Source organism: Oncorhynchus clarkii, chromosome 1 (genome assembly GCF_045791955.1).
Source record: "Oncorhynchus clarkii lewisi isolate Uvic-CL-2024 chromosome 1, UVic_Ocla_1.0, whole genome shotgun sequence".
NCBI lineage: Eukaryota > Metazoa > Chordata > Actinopteri > Salmoniformes > Salmonidae > Oncorhynchus > Oncorhynchus clarkii.
Window position 1 is genome coordinate 48,330,523 of NC_092147.1, and position 16,640 is coordinate 48,347,162.

At 43.7% G+C, this 16,640-nt stretch overlaps 1 protein-coding gene across 1 annotated transcript in view; it reads right to left on the reverse strand.

Annotated features, from left to right (window-relative positions):
* Positions 1 to 427: 427 nt before the first annotated feature.
* The window catches only part of LOC139408324 (eukaryotic translation initiation factor 4 gamma 2-like), a 28,071-nt gene continuing 11,858 nt past the window's right edge, over positions 428 to 16,640 (reverse strand). Inside the window, exons 13-21 of the mRNA XM_071152076.1 lie at positions 16,436 to 16,549; positions 6,222 to 6,350; positions 5,865 to 5,969; positions 5,530 to 5,745; positions 5,134 to 5,392; positions 4,663 to 4,867; positions 3,722 to 3,948; positions 3,400 to 3,521; positions 428 to 1,793 (exon numbers count right to left, since the gene is read on the reverse strand). Of these exons, the coding sequence (XP_071008177.1) occupies positions 1,728 to 1,793; positions 3,400 to 3,521; positions 3,722 to 3,948; positions 4,663 to 4,867; positions 5,134 to 5,392; positions 5,530 to 5,745; positions 5,865 to 5,969; positions 6,222 to 6,350; positions 16,436 to 16,549 (1,443 nt within the window). The 3' untranslated portion in view covers positions 428 to 1,727. The remainder of the gene's footprint in view (positions 1,794 to 3,399; positions 3,522 to 3,721; positions 3,949 to 4,662; positions 4,868 to 5,133; positions 5,393 to 5,529; positions 5,746 to 5,864; positions 5,970 to 6,221; positions 6,351 to 16,435; positions 16,550 to 16,640) is intronic.

Sequence of the window (16,640 nt, forward strand, 5' to 3'; positions counted from 1 at the left end):
TCCCAGTGAGGTTGTTTTTCCATTCCTTGAAATATTTTTGTTCCAAGTCAGGTTCAGTTTACATGGAATATGCAGATGTACAGTACTAAATGTTCACACTTTTGTGATTGCTTCCTTTTCCCAAGAGTGTCTGCCCCCGCGAGTGGGAAAGGACCCGTCTCCTGGCATGGGGGGGGCATCCACAGAGAAGCAGGAAAGACTGCATTACACACGTCGTTCAACACTGACTAGTTACAACCCATTTCAGAATAGCCTCTTGATCTAATGATATATTGCAACAATGTTTTGTTTGTTAACCTTTTCTTTTTATAAAGGGAAAAATGTGAAGTCAACTTTCATCATGCAAAATAAAGCCAAAATTAATCATAATCAGCATGAGAAAATGTAACATTTGAATTAAAATAGTGCAAAGGACAACAAAAATGTGTCAGTGCTCAAGTATTGGACTTTATTGACGGTTAAGCAATATCAGTGCACAATACTCATCACTTGAATACAACATGATCAAAATCCATTGCTTTCTACATACACATGGTTTGTGAGCACATTGGCTAATCTTGTTGGGCAAAGTGAAGATTTTATTTCATGACTTCATTAAGATTTAAGTTCAGTATGGTAAGCCTTTATGCGCTATACAACTTTCTCAAGCTTTTATTCGCCAATTAAAAGACAGTATAAAATTCACTTAAACATATCGGTATAAACTCAATATGCTGGGGAAAATATATTCCTGTACCCCCACCTTTGACAAACTTTAGAGGCAAAAGGGATGCGGAGGTAAGAAGTTATCCAATTAATTTTAAAAAAGGTGACTTTTGTTACGTTCTTAGACGTTCACACTAGTAAACCAGATCGAGCTTCATTGGAAGTCCAATACAGGGGTTGTATTGTGTTAGTAGGCCAGGATATTTATATCAACATTTCTGCATTGGGCTGGGCTTTCTTGTATAGGCATTTCTCTCTAAAAAAAAAGGATATTCTGTATCCCAACATGAAACACAAAGCCCATCTAAGAGGTAAAAACAAAGGCAACTTTTGAAACGTTACGGCAGCACACCAATGATTAACTTACAGGTTATGTAACAATTAAAGAATGAGTATTGCAACCACTACAGCCTTGCGTGGGAAGAATAGAATTCCCATAAACAAAATACAACATGCTCCTTTATCAGCAACAGGGCATTCGAAGAGATCTTTGGTTTAAAACAAAGATTTTAGGCAAGATTCAGTTGACTAAGACCATGGACTTACTCTCTAGATTGGACATATTTTGCATGCCCTTTAGGGAAAAGACCCTAAACAGGTGTCAAATAAACATTTGCTTTAAAGGGGATAACAAATCATATCAAATAGTGTTAATGCAATACTTGTCAGTCAGTTATTGTGGCAAAACTAACTCTGTGGTTACAGTAGGAACAAAACAAGAAAATTACAGATGTGGTTTGAGACAGTCCATAGGCTACATTAAATTCATATTGCAGAAACGGGACAGGGACCCAAAACAAATCAACCATTAAAATAAAGGTGAAAGGCTTCAGTGCCTATACAGAGCTTGATGGTTATCTACTATGCCATGATAACATGCTTGGCTAATTATTGCAGGACATAAGCAGTCTCTAGCAGTGGTTAGTTAAAGGGGAGATTAGGGTGGTAATAGATAGATAGCTGTACTGTATGTCAAGGTATGTTTCTCTACTCTATGGTGCCTGACAGTTCTGGTTTGTTTCTCAGTCAGCCTCTTCTTCTGACTCCTCTTCCTCAGCTGTTTCCAGCCAGGTTAGCCACTGGTTGACCTAACAGGGGAGAGAGGTAGAGGGTTAGCAACTGGTTGACCTAACAGGGGAGAGTGTTATACAGGGTCATGTTAAATAGGGCAGAATGTTAAGCAGAAATATGTGTTGTTATTGAACAAGTTCGGGTAGGAGGCTACCTCCCTGTTTCACTCAGTTTCCAAATGCTTTCCACATACTGAGCGTAACCCTGTTGTGGTTGCAAGCACAATTGTCATGATTTACTCACAAAAGAATAAAGGACTGGGTACACATGTTTAAGTGTATAATCGACTACAGCTCAGCATTTAACACCATAGTACCCTCAACTCGTCGTCAAGCTCGAGACCCGGGGTCTCGACCCCGCCCTGTGCAACTGGCTACTGGACTTCCTGACGGGCTGCCCCCAGGTGGTGAGGGTAGGTAACAACATCTCCACCCCGCTGATCCTCAAAACTGGGGCCCACAAGGGTGCGTTCTGAGCCCTCTCCTGTACACCCTGTTCACCCACGACTGCGTGGCCATGCACGCCTCCAACTCAATCATCAAGTTTGCGGACAGCAAATGTAGCACCCCCCCCTATCCACATCGACGGGACAGTAGTGGAGAGGGTAGTAAGTGTTAAGTTCCTCGGCGTACACATCACGAACAAACTGAATTGGTCTACCCACACACAGCGTTGTGAAGAAGGTGCAGCAGCACCTCTTCAACCTCAGGAGGCTGAAGAAATTTGGCTTGTCACCAAAAGCACTCACAAACTTCTACAGATGCACAATCGAGAGCATCCTGTCGGGCTGTATAACCGCCTGGTACGGCAACTGCTCCGCCCACAACCGTAAGGCTCTCCAGAGGGTAGTGATGTCTGCACAACGCATCACCGGGGGAAAACTACCTGCCCTCCAGGACACCTACACCACCCAATTTTACAGGAAGGCCATAAAGATCATCAAGGACAACAACCACCCGAGCCACTGCCTGTTCACCCTGCTATCATTCAGAAGGCGATGTCAGTACAGGTGCATCAAATCAGGGCCCGAGAGACTGAAAAACAGCTTCTATCTCAAGGCCATCAGACTGTTAAACAGCCACCACTAACATTGAGTGGCAGCTGCCAACATACTGACTCAACTCCAGCCACTTTAAAAATGGAAATTGATGTAAAAAAAATTATCACTAGCCACTTTAAACAATGCCACTTAATATAATGTTTACATACCCTACATTACTCATCTCATATGTATATGTATATACTGTACTCTATATAATCTACTGCATCTTTCCATCTTTATGTGATACATGTATCACTAGCCACTTTAAACTATGCCACTTTTATGTTTACATACCCTACATTATTCATCTCATATGGATATACTGTACTCGATACCATCTACTCATTCATATATCTTTATGTACATATTCTTTATCCCTTTACACTTGTGTCTATAAGGTAGTAGTTGTGGAATTGTTAGGTTAGATTACTCGTTGGTTATTACTGTATTGTCGGAACTAGAAGCACAAGCATTTCGCTACACTCGCATTAACATATGCTAACCATGTGTATGTGACAAATAAAATGTGATTTATAAGCTACCAGTTGGTCAACTGTGACAGATTTCTCAACAAAAAATACCTGGAATAAAGCTTTTCCCTTTCCAGGGAATTCTTGGGTAATATCTTCTTTCCATGCAAGGAAGGCTTCTTCTTCAATGATCTCCATATCGTAGAAGTGGACATAGTAGCGCAGCAGCATACCTGAAATAAACACACACAACACGCAGCAGCAGAGACACAGTTGCAATGAAGTCGACAGAAGAATATCCTACTCGCATGTCCAAAAACGATCAAATAAATTCAAATCTTGATCACTGACAACTAAAGCAAAAGTTAATAGGTTTCCACCAAGATATTAGTTTCAATGACAGCCTGGCAAGTGGAGTGGGGCAGTAAACTACCTCTGGGAAAGTGGCTGGCATGGCAGTGCACCTGCAGGGCGTACAGGGCTGAGACCTGCAGCTGGGGCTGGTCGTGTAGGAACTTCTGCATGACGGGTTTGAAGGCCAGCAGCAGCTGCTTCTCTTGGTCCAGCTGCTCTTTGGAGGGCCCCACCGCCTGCTCCTCTCCACCACTGCCCTCCTCCTCCTCCACACAACACAGCTCCCCTGAGATGTACTGCAAGAAACTGGGAGGAGAGGGGAAGCAACAGTAAGAGCATGGTAAAATGGATACACTAATGAATGCTCCCAAAAGTGTATTTTACACATTCCATTAGTTTGTGTCTTTACCCACCACAGTGTGCATGAAATATTGTGCAAAAATAGACTGAAAGGGCAATTCTGTATTGTGACAAGTACAGTTTAGACTCCACTGTCATATTGGTCTCAAGCCTTGAATGAATACCTTTATTCAACCATAAGCAGTCTAAATAAGATTTCAAACGTAGTCTCCGGGCCTCCGGAGTGGCGCAACAGTCTCAGGCACTGCATCGCTACAGATCCATGACCGACCTCGGGCTGTGAAGCAGCCGACCGAGACCTGGAGTCCCATGAGGCTGCGCACAATTGGCCCAGCGTCGTCTGGGTTAGGGAAGGGTTTGGCCAGCAGTAATGTTCTTGTCCCATAGCGCTCTAGCGACTCGTGGCGGAAGGGCGATTGCACACTGATTTCGGCTCACCAGCTGTACGGTGTTTCCTCCGACACATTGGTGCGGCTGGCTTACAGTTTAAGCAAGCAGTGTCAAGAAGCATTGCTCTTGACCTTCGCCTCTCCCGAAACCGTATGGGAGTTGCAGCAATGGGACAAGACTAAATACCAACTGGATATCACAAAATTGGAGAAAAAGGAGTGACAATTTGTTTTAAACAAAAAGTAGTCTCCATGGAGGTTCAGTACCTACCTGGTCATGAGGATGTTGACAAAACCCTTGTCGGTGTGGAGCTTGGGGGAGATGTTGTCTTTGATCCACTTGTAGATGGCCTGCGGTGAGGGGTCTGCCTTGATCTGCAGCAGCAGGTCCTTCTCAAGCTTCAACAGGGGGAACAGGAAGCTCAGGCCCTTACCCTCCAGGATCTCCAACATGCGGTCCTTGTTCTGGTCAATCTCTGGAGGACCAGAACGGACAGACAGGTCAGATTAGCCATAGCATCACTGTCATGGAAGATGAATGTGCTGCAGTCTCTGCTGATACTGTTCAGATATTGTAATCATTAGTCTCGTTCGTTGGTCATCCGTGATATCAAGTGCCTTTAGTCTAATGATTATGAGATGTCATCACATGACAAATTTAAAATCACAGTGAAATCCTTCCATTTCAGTCACTAAAGCACCTTTAGAGGGAGTATGTGGAGAGAGAGGGTTGTCAACCTACCGGGTAGCATCTTTTGCATGTTGACCTTGCTCTGTTGGAAGAGGTCAGTGAGCCACTCCTTGTCCGTGAGCTTGGCAGTCTGCTGCAGACAGAGCAGGAAGAGGGGGAAGTGGGTCCCATTCTCCAGAGGGTGGGCCAGCTCAGACACGCTCACCAGCTCAGATATGAGGGCCAGGGCTGCAAACTGGGCTAGGTAGGATTTCACAAGCGGCACGTCCACCTCGATCTTAGGGCACTGGTCAAGCACATTGAGGAAAGCCTTGGTTGCGAGGATGTAGGGAGAAAGACAAATAAAGTTAGGACAAAGACATTAGTGAGATGAAAACAAAGCTTTACCAAGCGCATCAAAAGTATTTGACATGAATGTCAAAAATATTGCGTGGAAGAGACACATACCTGCATGAAGTTATCCCCGGTAACGAGGCCTTCTGTGCGTAGCGTGTGTATGAGGGTGCTGGCATGCTCCTTATCCTCATCTGACCGGTCCAGCGACACCACAATGATCTTACTCAGCATCTCCGGCAGGAAGTGCTTGGGAGCCTTCATCTCTCTGACACCGTTCACAGCATCATCAATGTTTTTGCTGTTCAGGTATTCCGTTACAACAGTCTCCTAAAGGGGGAGAGTGAAAAGTGAACCTTGTTTAGTGTTGCACGGTGCCAATAATATACATTGTGATAAAGAGTCGTGATACCAGAATTCAGTCACATCGGTACTAAATTGTTGCCTACTGTCATTTTCAGCAGCTCCTCCCTAGCCGGCGGTGGTTTCTTGCTGGTCTTATGAGGTTTCTCATGAATGTGAGGAGGGTTGCTTTTGAGGCCGAGCTGTGGAGACTGGGGGAGAAGTGGGAAGACTAGGTGAACTACATTGGAACAACAAACATGGCAAGCCCTCAAAAGCCCAGTTGGATTCAGAGTTGGGGTCAATTCCATTTTAAGAGGTTAACTGACATTCCAATTTCGCCATTGAACAGCAACGGGAAGAATTTGAATGTCAGTTTTCTTCCAGAATTGAAAATGAATCGACCCCAACCCTGGTTGGGGGTTTTAAAAGGTGAAGTGGGGTGTGCTCTGCTGATCCCTTACCTGTCCCAATGGAGGGGTGTTGGTGCGGGGGGGCTGGGCACTGGGGGGGATCATGGTGGGGATTTGCGGCTGCAGCTTGGGAACCTGGTTCTTATTCAGGAGGAACGACTGAGCTGGTCTCAGGCTGATCTACAACACGAGGGGGGGGGGGTGTAGCAGAATGGTTAGCATGTTAGAATGGAAACACGTGAACATTTTAATAACAATGTGATACTATGTCAAGTATCACGATACCGTGAAGTATCATCACACCACAGGATTTGCCCCGGCCACCCCTCCCCAGGATGCCTGTTCTCCTTCTCTATACGTTCTGCACATGTGCTGCACAAAAACAGTGTCCCTGATATTCACACCTCTACTCAATACAAGACATTGAATTTAACTTCATACTTTTTACTTTATAATAGAAAAGGCAGGACTTGACATTAACTCTTTTTTTGCCACTTGTCCCTTGGACAAGTAGGACAGATTTTTTTAGTTGTCCAAAAGATCAAGAGACTTCTAACACCATTTTAACATCATTGTATGATGCAAGGAACCACTTTACAAAATTAAATGCATCACTATATTTTTTTACCATAGAGAATCAGACAAAAATGTAGCATATAAAATAGTGCAACATTACAATTACAACCAAATACTTATGGCTAAATAAAATGAATTCCCTCCAGGGCTCGAAATTAAGGGCGTCCGGTCGTCCGTGACCATAAAAACAAAGCAAATATGTCCACGGTTCAAAACAGAATCTGGAACAGTTCTGGGACCACTGCACATAAAAACATTTTAAAAAGCAAGTGAGGCTGATGCAACAAATCAAACCCTTTAGCTTAAACCGTTCATAAAGTTATATTTCTAAATATTATAAACTCAACAATGCGCACATTGTAGCGTAGGCTGTGTGTGAGAATGTCCCAAAATGCAATTAGCAGGAAAACACTTCCCAAAAGTGCACAGCACGCCGAGCGGTTATGTGACAGATGAAAATATTTCATAGAAATAAAGTGGAGATCTAAAGATGGGTCAACTAGCATGGGTTACTACTGCAATATGACTACGATTATGCCTTGGACTGCTGGACAATAAAAGGAACATTGATTCGAAAACCAGTAGAACGTGAGAAATTCTGGTTTCAATGGCATATTAGTTAACTCGAAATGACACAACGACAAGGTTCCAGTTTAACAAAGTTTACTATACTATATGAACACACTACAATTCCACTTATGGCTAGGTCCATCAACAACAAGACTCAGGCGTACTCTTGACTGAGTGATAGCCCCGTAATAACAAAAATATAGGGATACTTAAAACATGAACTTAACAATCTCCCCCTTTTCTTTAAAGACAAATAAAACATAATTAAATGTCCAAGTATTATTCAAGATCCCCATTACAAATGGGTTGTGTGACAGTTTTTAATTTGTATTACTCAAGCTGCCACTTTCCATTACTGAGAGCCTGTAGGAGCACAAGACCAGATGCTCCTTTTTTAGTCAGACAGTCAGCAAGCTGTTCCTTTGTGGTCGACCACAGAATCCGCTGGATTCTCTGGGCTTGAATAAATTCCTTGATGCTGTTAAGCTCAAGACAAAGTATTTTCTCTGTGACAGACTTGGTTGACTTCACAGCATCAACTAATGAGTAGTTGTCCGTGACACAAACTACAGGTAGAAAGCGCCGTTTTGTCTCACCAGTGGTTAGCTCTGAGAACAGAATTGCATGAAAGATAGCATTGTCAATTCCATCCGCAAGAGCAAGGGTTTCTCCAGCAAGTGTGCTTCGGACAACCCTTCTGATCCTTTTTGACTGCCAACAGATAGGTGAGAATCTTCCTCCTTCACCTATTAACACGATTAGATGTCCACCGTGTGCCTCCATCTGTAAGGTTCACTAGCGAAGCATCACTGAAGACAACTAGTTTCAAAGAGTCATCTTTTCCAACATGCTGAAACTTCAGTCACTTGTTGTGATTTCAGTTTACGAACAACTTTGTTCGCCTCATGAATGGTTTGTACAGTGGCGTGTTTTGTGTTAGATGCCAAGTTGCAACCATCAAACATTACATCAGGTCTACTCGGTCTAGCAACCCATAAAATGTGTCCTATCTTTGACCTCAATTGATCAGCTTCAATTTCACAGAGGGGAATTCCTTTGTACGGCTTTTGAAGAATCCAGGTGAATGGGTTGAAGAGTCTTGATATAGCTCTCCTGTTGCATCAGTATTTTTCCATCAACCGTAATAAACTCTATTCCAACATAACAAAAATGATCATGCCTCTCACGGCCGATCTAGAAAACAGCTTTGATGTGTGGAATCACAGTTGAAGCAAAGGTCTGTGAGCAACCCCAGATGAAGTCATCAACATGACAGGCAAGTACTCCAGTCACATTGCAGTCTTGATCAAGCCAATAGAAGACTGCAGGATCCACTTGTGACATTTTTCCACCTGTATTCAGCATTGCTGCCTTGACTTTGTTGTACCAGTAGAGTGATGCATCTGCCAGTCCATACACACACTTTTTTAGTTTCCACAGTGTTCCTTCGCTTTTAGCTTCAGGTGGAGGTCGGATGTGAATGTCCCTTGACAGCTCTGTTCCCTACAAAAATGCAGATTTGATGTCTATGGAATTAAGTTTCCATTTTTTCTGGCAGATCACTGACATCAGAAATCTGAGTGACTGAGGCGCATGTCGGTGAGTCTTTTGGGAGTTCTTTAGCAGCCAGCTCCTCAAAACCTCTAGCCACTAGACGTGCTTTAGGCACTATTCCAGTTAAGGATTATTTTAGGGTGCACACCCACCTTGTTGAGACACATTTTTGGCCAAGTCTTTGACTTCCTCAAACACTTCATTTTTCCTCCAATTACTGCGCTCATCTAGCTTAGCTGAGTCAAATGACACGTCCTTTGTTTCAAGTACATCATCATTTTGAATGTCATTGTTTTTCTCGATTTTCCATTGGTTCAATTCTGATATGATCTACAAGTGACAGGTCTAGACAGCTAGTTCAGAGTACTACAAGTTGTACCAGTTCTGGTGTTTTCCTTTGGCTTTTCCTGCTCGTCCAATGACGGTTTCTGTATGTGGAACACCACTTTCTCTGTCCATGTATTTAACAGTTTGTCCAGTTTTCAGATTGGAACAACCATGTTCTCTTAATACATGTGGTTGTTGTTGAATGTTTTCCTCATTTGAACACTCAACAGTATTACAGGGGCATGGTTGTAGGTCTCTGCTCCATTTCCTGTGTCAGTTTCAGTGTCCATATCATTGGATGCGACATCTGGTAGGTTTGTGTCTGTTACTGTGTCTGTCATTTTCATTAGGAGACTGATTCTCAGCAACAGCCCCTCTATCTTGTTGATCATTTACTTTCCGCAATCTTGAGTGATGCACCCTGACAATGATGCCTCCGTACCTCAAAAAATATCACACCATCTTGACCAATGACTACTCCCAGTCCTTTCCACTCTTGACAGTCAACTCGTTTGTAGTACACTTTGTTTCCAGTTTCGTACTTCTCATCATCATTATTCCCTGAACTGCTGAGTAACTTCTGAAGTCTGTCAACTGTAGCATGTCCAAACTGTTTGTGAAGCTTGAACAATACTTTGTGTTTTTATTTTGTTCATGTTCTCTGTGACTTTCAGAATCTCTGTGTGCTCTGTCAGTCAGAATCTCATTTTTGCATGGACTCTGTGTGATGTCTGTGTCTAAAATGTTTACACAATAGTGGCCTGAGGTAGTAAGTTCAAGAGTCACTGGTTGTTTAAACATCACTACCTTGTCATTTTTATATCTAGTACAGCCTCTGCCTTGAGGGTAGCTTTGCTTCCCTCAAGGATCTGTAGGCACCACCTCTGTTTCAATGTGACACTTTGTCTGACCAATTTTTGCTGGTGTCTTAACTCTCTTGGTAGAATAGACAATTCTCCCATCTCCAAATTTGAAAGCTCTGTTGCTTGGTGTGTCAATCATATTTTGTACTTCTTTCATATTTAGTTCACTGACATAGCTATCAAGCCATTTTGCACCACACACTGTCCGTATACATGCAGTATCAATCACAGCAGATCCTAAGGATTCAACTATAAAAATCTCAGTGTCAGAAGCAGATTCATTTGAAAACAGTGTAATGTTACACTGCTCTGTGTTTACATTTTCCTCTGTTAGTTTAACTTGTTCATTTTTATGAGGACAGCCCTTAACCCAATGGTAAGTGCTTTGACAAATAGCACATTTTGATCTTCCATATTTGTCCAGTGGATTTGTGCCGGGAAATGGCACCCTCTTCTGGTTGTCTTGAGAACGTGACTTGTTGGCGCCTTTTCTCTGCTGCTCAGTGTAATATGCTGCGTCACTCACTTGCATTCCATCTGCTATTGGCGCGACAGACATTTTTTCACCCAAAATTATTTTTAGTGCCAACTTCATTGATGCAAAAGTCAGCACAGTACAAGCAGTCAAAGCCAATTGTTTCTCCCTACCATCCAGACAGGCAGTATCTAGCAACTTGAAAGATAACACTGCATCCGGGAGAACCATGTCGTACTTGCGCACCCTATTTTACCTCTGTTCGAAATCAATGATGTAGTCCGTCATTGCAACCGAAATATCTCTCGTAACACTGTCAAAGTTTGAATATGCCTCGTAGGCACAGTCTTTCTCTTCTTTAAGAAATATAGAATCCAGTGCTCTGATCAAAGTTCCCATACCGTCATCCTTGTTCAAATCCTCAACGGATATTTCCAGTGCTGTATCTCTCGCTCTTCCTTCGAGCGATAATACCACCGCAAGTGCTTGTTTTTTCTCGTCCAGATTAGTCCAGATTCCAAGTTCATTTTTCCAACTTTCGTACGGCCTCTTCTCGTCGAAGCGAGGTGGCACATTGGTAGCAGAGGATGGTTAATAACTACAATGTTAACTCAAATGACACAACGACAAGGTTACAGTTGAACAAAGTTTAATATACTATATGAACACACTACAAGGTGGCCATTCCACTCAAGGGTAGGTCCATCAACAACAAGACTCCCTGCGCAGGCGCACTCTTGACTGAGTGATAGCCCCGTAATAACAGAAATATAGGGATACTTAAAACAAAAACTTAACATATTACGTGTTAATAAAATAATTCCCTCAACATTTCTATGGTTATATTTTGGCTAGGCTACTTTGAAGGTAAGACATGTCTTCCGGCACCGACAGAGATGGCCGCCTCGCTTCGCGTTCCTAGGAAACTATGCAGTTTTTTGTTTTTTTACGTGTCATTTCTTACATTGGTACCCCAGGTCATCTTAGGTTTCATTACATACAGTCGAGAAGAACTACTGAATATAAGAGCAGCGTCAACTCACCATCAGTACGACCAAGAATATGACTTTCGCAAAGCGGATCCTGTGTTCTGCCTTTCACCCAGGACAACGGAATGGATCCCAGCCGGGGACCCAAAAAAACGACTTCGTAAAAGGGGGAAACGAAGCGGTCTTCTGGTCAGACTCCGGAGACGGGCACATCGTGCACCACTCCCTAGCATACTTCTCGCCAATGTCCAGTCTCTTGACAACAAGGTTGATGAAATCCGAGCAAGGGTAGCATTCCAGAGGGACATCAGAGACTGTAACGTTCTTTGCTTCATGGAAACATGGCTCACTGGAGAGACGCTATCGGAGTCGGTGCAGCCAGCTGGTTTCTCCACGCATCGCGCCGACAGAAACAAACATCTTTCTGGTAAGAAGAGGGGCGGGGGCGTATGCTTCATGGTTAACGAGACGTGGTGTGGTTACAACAACCTACAGGAACTCAAGTCGTTCTGTTCACCTGACTTAGAATTCCTCACAATCAAATGTCGACCGCATTATCTACCAAGGGAATTCTCTTCGATTATAATCACAGCTGTATATATTCCCCCCCAAGCAGACACATTGATGGCTCTGAACAAACTTTATTTGACTCTTTGCAAACTGGAATCCATATATCCTGAGGCTGCATTCATTGTAGCTGGGGATTTTAACAAGGCTAATCTGAAAACAAGACTCCCTAAATTGTATCAGCATATCGATTGCGCAACCAGGGCTGGAAAAACCTTGGATCATTGCTATTCTAACTTCCGCGACGCATATAAGGCCCTGCCCCGCTCTCCTTTCGGAAAAGCTGACCACGACTCCATTTTGTTGATCCCTGCCTACAGACAGAAACTAAAACAAGAAGCTCCCGCGCTGAGGTCTGTTCAACGCTGGTCCGACCAATCTGATTCCACACTCCAAGACTGCTTCCATCACGTGGACTGGGATATGTTTCGTATTGCGTCAGACAACAACATTGACGAATACGCTGATTCGGTGAGCGAGTTCATTAGAATGTGCGTTGAAGATGTCGTTCCCATAGCAACGATTAAAACATTCCCAAACCACGAAACCGTGGATTGATGGCAGCATTCGCGTGAAACTGAAAGCGCGAACCACTGCTTTTAATCAGGGCAAGGTGACCGGAAACATGACCGAATACAAACAGTGTAGCTATTCCCTCCACAAGGCAATCAAACAAGCTAAGCGTCAGTATAGAGACAAAGTAGAATCGCAATTCAACGGCTCAGACACAAGAGGTATGTGGCAGGGTCTACAGTCAATCACGGATTACAAAAATAAAACCATTCCAGTCACGGACCAGGATGCCTTGCTCCCAGGCAGACTAAATAACTTTTTTGCCCGCTTTGAGGACAATACAGTGCCACTGACACGGCCCGCAACCAAAACATGCGGACTCTCCTTCACTGCAGCCGAGGTGAAGGGTGCGTTCTGGGTGCGTTCTGAGCCCTCTCCTGTACTCCCTGTTCACCCACGACTGCGTGGCCACGCACGCCTCCAACTCAATCATCAAGTTTGCGGACGACACAACAGTGGTAGGCTTGATTACCAACAACGACGAGACGGCCTACAGGGAGGAGGTGAGGGCCCTCGGAGTGTGGTGTCAGGAAAATAACCTCACACTCAACGTCAACAAAACTAAGGAGATGATTGTGGACTTCAGGAAACAGCAGAGGGAACACCCCCCTATCCACATCGATGGAACAGTAGTGGAGAGGGTAGTAAGTTTTAAGTTCCTCGGCGTACACATCAGACAAACTGAATTGGTCCACTCACACAGACAGCATTGTGAAGAAGGCGCAGCAGCGCCTCTTCAACCTCAGGAGGCTGAAGAAATTTGGCTTGTTACCAAAAGCACTCACAAACCTCTACAGATGCACAATTGAGAGCATCCTGTCGGGCTGTATCAGCGCCTGGTACGGCAACTGCTCCGCCCACAACCGTAAGGCTCTCCAGAGGGTAGTGAGGTCTGCACAACGCATCACTGGGGGCAAACTACCTGCCCTCCAGGACACCTACACCACCCGATGTCACAGGAAGGCCATAAAGATCATCAAGGACAACAACCACCCGAGCCACTGCCTGTTCACCCCGCTATCATCCAGAAGGCGAGGTCAGTAGAGGTGCATCAAAGCTGGGACCGAGAGACTGAAAAACAGCTTCAATCTCAAGGCCATCAGACTGTTAAACAGCCACCACTAACATTGAGTGGCTGCTGCCAACACACTGACTCGACTCCAGCCACTTTAATAATGGGAATTGGGGCCTCCCGGGTGGCGCAGTGGTTAAGGGCGCTGTACTGCAGCGCCAGCTGTGCCATCAGAGTCCCTGGGTTCGCGCCCAGGCTCTGTCGTAACCGGCCGCGACCGGGACGTCCGTGGGGCGACGCACAATTGGCCTAGCGTCGTCCGGGTTAGGGAGGGCTTGGTCGGTGGGGATGTCCTTGTCTCATCGCGCACCAGCGACTCCTGTGGCGGGCCGGGCGCAGTGCGCACTAACCAAGGTTGCCAGGTGCACAGTGTAGCCTCCGACACATTGGTGCGGGTGGCTTCCGGGCTGGATGCGCGCTGTGTTAAGAAGCAGAGCGGCTGGTTGGGTTGTGTATTCCCGGAGGACGCATTACTTTCAACCTTCGTCTCTCCCGAGCCCGTACGGGAGTTGTAGCGATGAGACAAGATAGTAGCTACTACAACAATTGGATACCACGAAATTGGGGAGAAAAAGGGGTAAAAAAATATATATAAATAAAAAAAATTATGGGAATTGATGGGAAATGTCAAATATATCACTAGCCACTTTAAACAATGCTACCTAATATGTTTACATACCCTACATTATTCATCTCATATGTATATGTATATACTGTACTCTATATCATCTACTGCATCTTTATGTAATACATGTATCACTAGCCACTTTGTTTACATACTCATCTCATATGAATATACTGTACTCAATACCATCTACTGTATCTTGCCTATGCCGCTCTACCATCACTCATTCATATCTTTATGTACATATTCTTTACCCCCTTACACTTGTGTCTATAAGGTAGTAGTTTTGGAATTGTTAGCTAGATTACTTGTTGGTTATTACTGCATTGTCGGAACTAGAAGCACAAGCATTTCGCTAAACTCGCATTAACATCTGCTAACCATGTGTATGTGACAAATAAATTTGATTTGATTTGATGCTTCATAAAATGACAAACTTAATTGTTTAAAACCTGGACGTTTTATGGTTAAAGTGAAGGTTGCACAATATAATTTCCACAAATCTGACAACGTAGACTGATTATTTTCCATATAAAACTGTCTTTTGGAAAAGTGACCAAAGAGCTGTAATGTCATGTTGCTAGCAGATAGCAAGCCAATAAGTGCACCAGGATATGTAAAATTAACTGGCCCACTCAGATCTAGATGGTAGGGGTAAGCCAGCAGGGGTGTAAAAAAATGGGCTATACTAGATTTTTTGCTGATACAGAAATCACAGGATATGGTCTGATGATAAGTTGTCTTGAGGACTTTGTATTACTTGGGTCTTCACCGTCTTTTGTAGACAGTGGCTTCACTCCTGCTGTGCATTCACTCGTGTTCTTCTCAATGTCGCTTTTCCGACATGACTTTGCTCAAATTTGAATGAAATTTTTTGGGGGCCCAAAATACTAATGTAAACCAATATGTCAAATCGAGACTTTTAGTTGGAAGGATGAAACCAATCAGAATGTTTGGTGGGAAAGGTAGTTAGTTGGTGGTTTGGGCTAGAAACTTGAGCTTTTCAGTAATGTAAAGGTGCAAGCATGACTGTCACTGTGCTCCGTTTTTCCTGTATGGCAGTGGCACCCAAGCCTAGCCAGACTGGCTTGACTGTTCTTACCGGCGAAATGAAAAAATACGTATCCACTTCGCTCGTGCTGAGTGCCGCTCCAATAATTCAACAAATGTAAGAAACCACATCACGGTCTGCAAACCCATGCTCGCCATCACGGCTAGATAACTTCTTAAAACTGATGGGAGATGCACAGAAAGAACAAACGGAAAGAAGCAGCAGAGTATGCTAATGGCTGGTTAGAGGATGTGGCTGGCCGCTCACAGTTGTCAGACATTGGATGAAGCACTCATTCTGATGTGACATATCTGACATCACGCTCTGAACTGTGCTCAGCCCTCAATTTCAATATGAGAAACATACAACACTATTTAACGATCATACAAGAAGATCCTTTCACTTCTCTTTTATAGCCCAATGGGTGATACACTGCAGACTTTCAGGTTATTTTTCAGTGTTTAAAACAACTAATTGACAGAGGTCGGTTCAATTATTTGAATTCCATTTAGTTCCGTTTTTTGTTTGTTTTGTGAGCTCATTGCAAGGTGCACTGCAGTTTCATTATAGATAAATCAGATCATGCCCGAACTGTGCAATGTAGTACTTGTCCGTTCTGTGTTTCTTTTACGCCTGCTATGTAAGAGAGAAGAATGCGCAATCAAAAGGGGATAAATAGAAAGCAGTTGCTTCGTGAGGTAGGTATTGGTATTCAGCATTCATTAAAGTATTCCTTTTTAAATTTGAAGACATACTAAAATTGTGATTTTGTCAGACAACATAGGTAGCAGCTCTACAGAGATTATACACAATGACCGAAATATTTTATTACATTTATGTGAATAACTAATAAACAGCCATAGGCAGTCACTACCATCATGGGATTTGTATTAATTAGCGCGGTTAATGTTTTTTTATTTGTTTATTATCGAAATCCAAAATTGTGATTATTATTTTTTGTATAGTCAAACAAATCTCAAAAAGCACTAAGCGCTCAGACTGGTGGGGAGTGGGTTAATGTACCTCTTCTAGGTTGAGTTGTCCCTTCTTGCTGAAACGTGGAGGCATGTCCTTGTTGGACTGGACCTGCTGTTGCTGGCTCTGGTGGTTCTGGTTCTGGAAATGCTGATTCTGAACCTTTAAAACAGACCAGACAAGAAACATAAATTGGTGGCGCTAACGGGAAAAGACACATTTCCTTTCCACAAGCAGGAAGAAAGGACAGCTC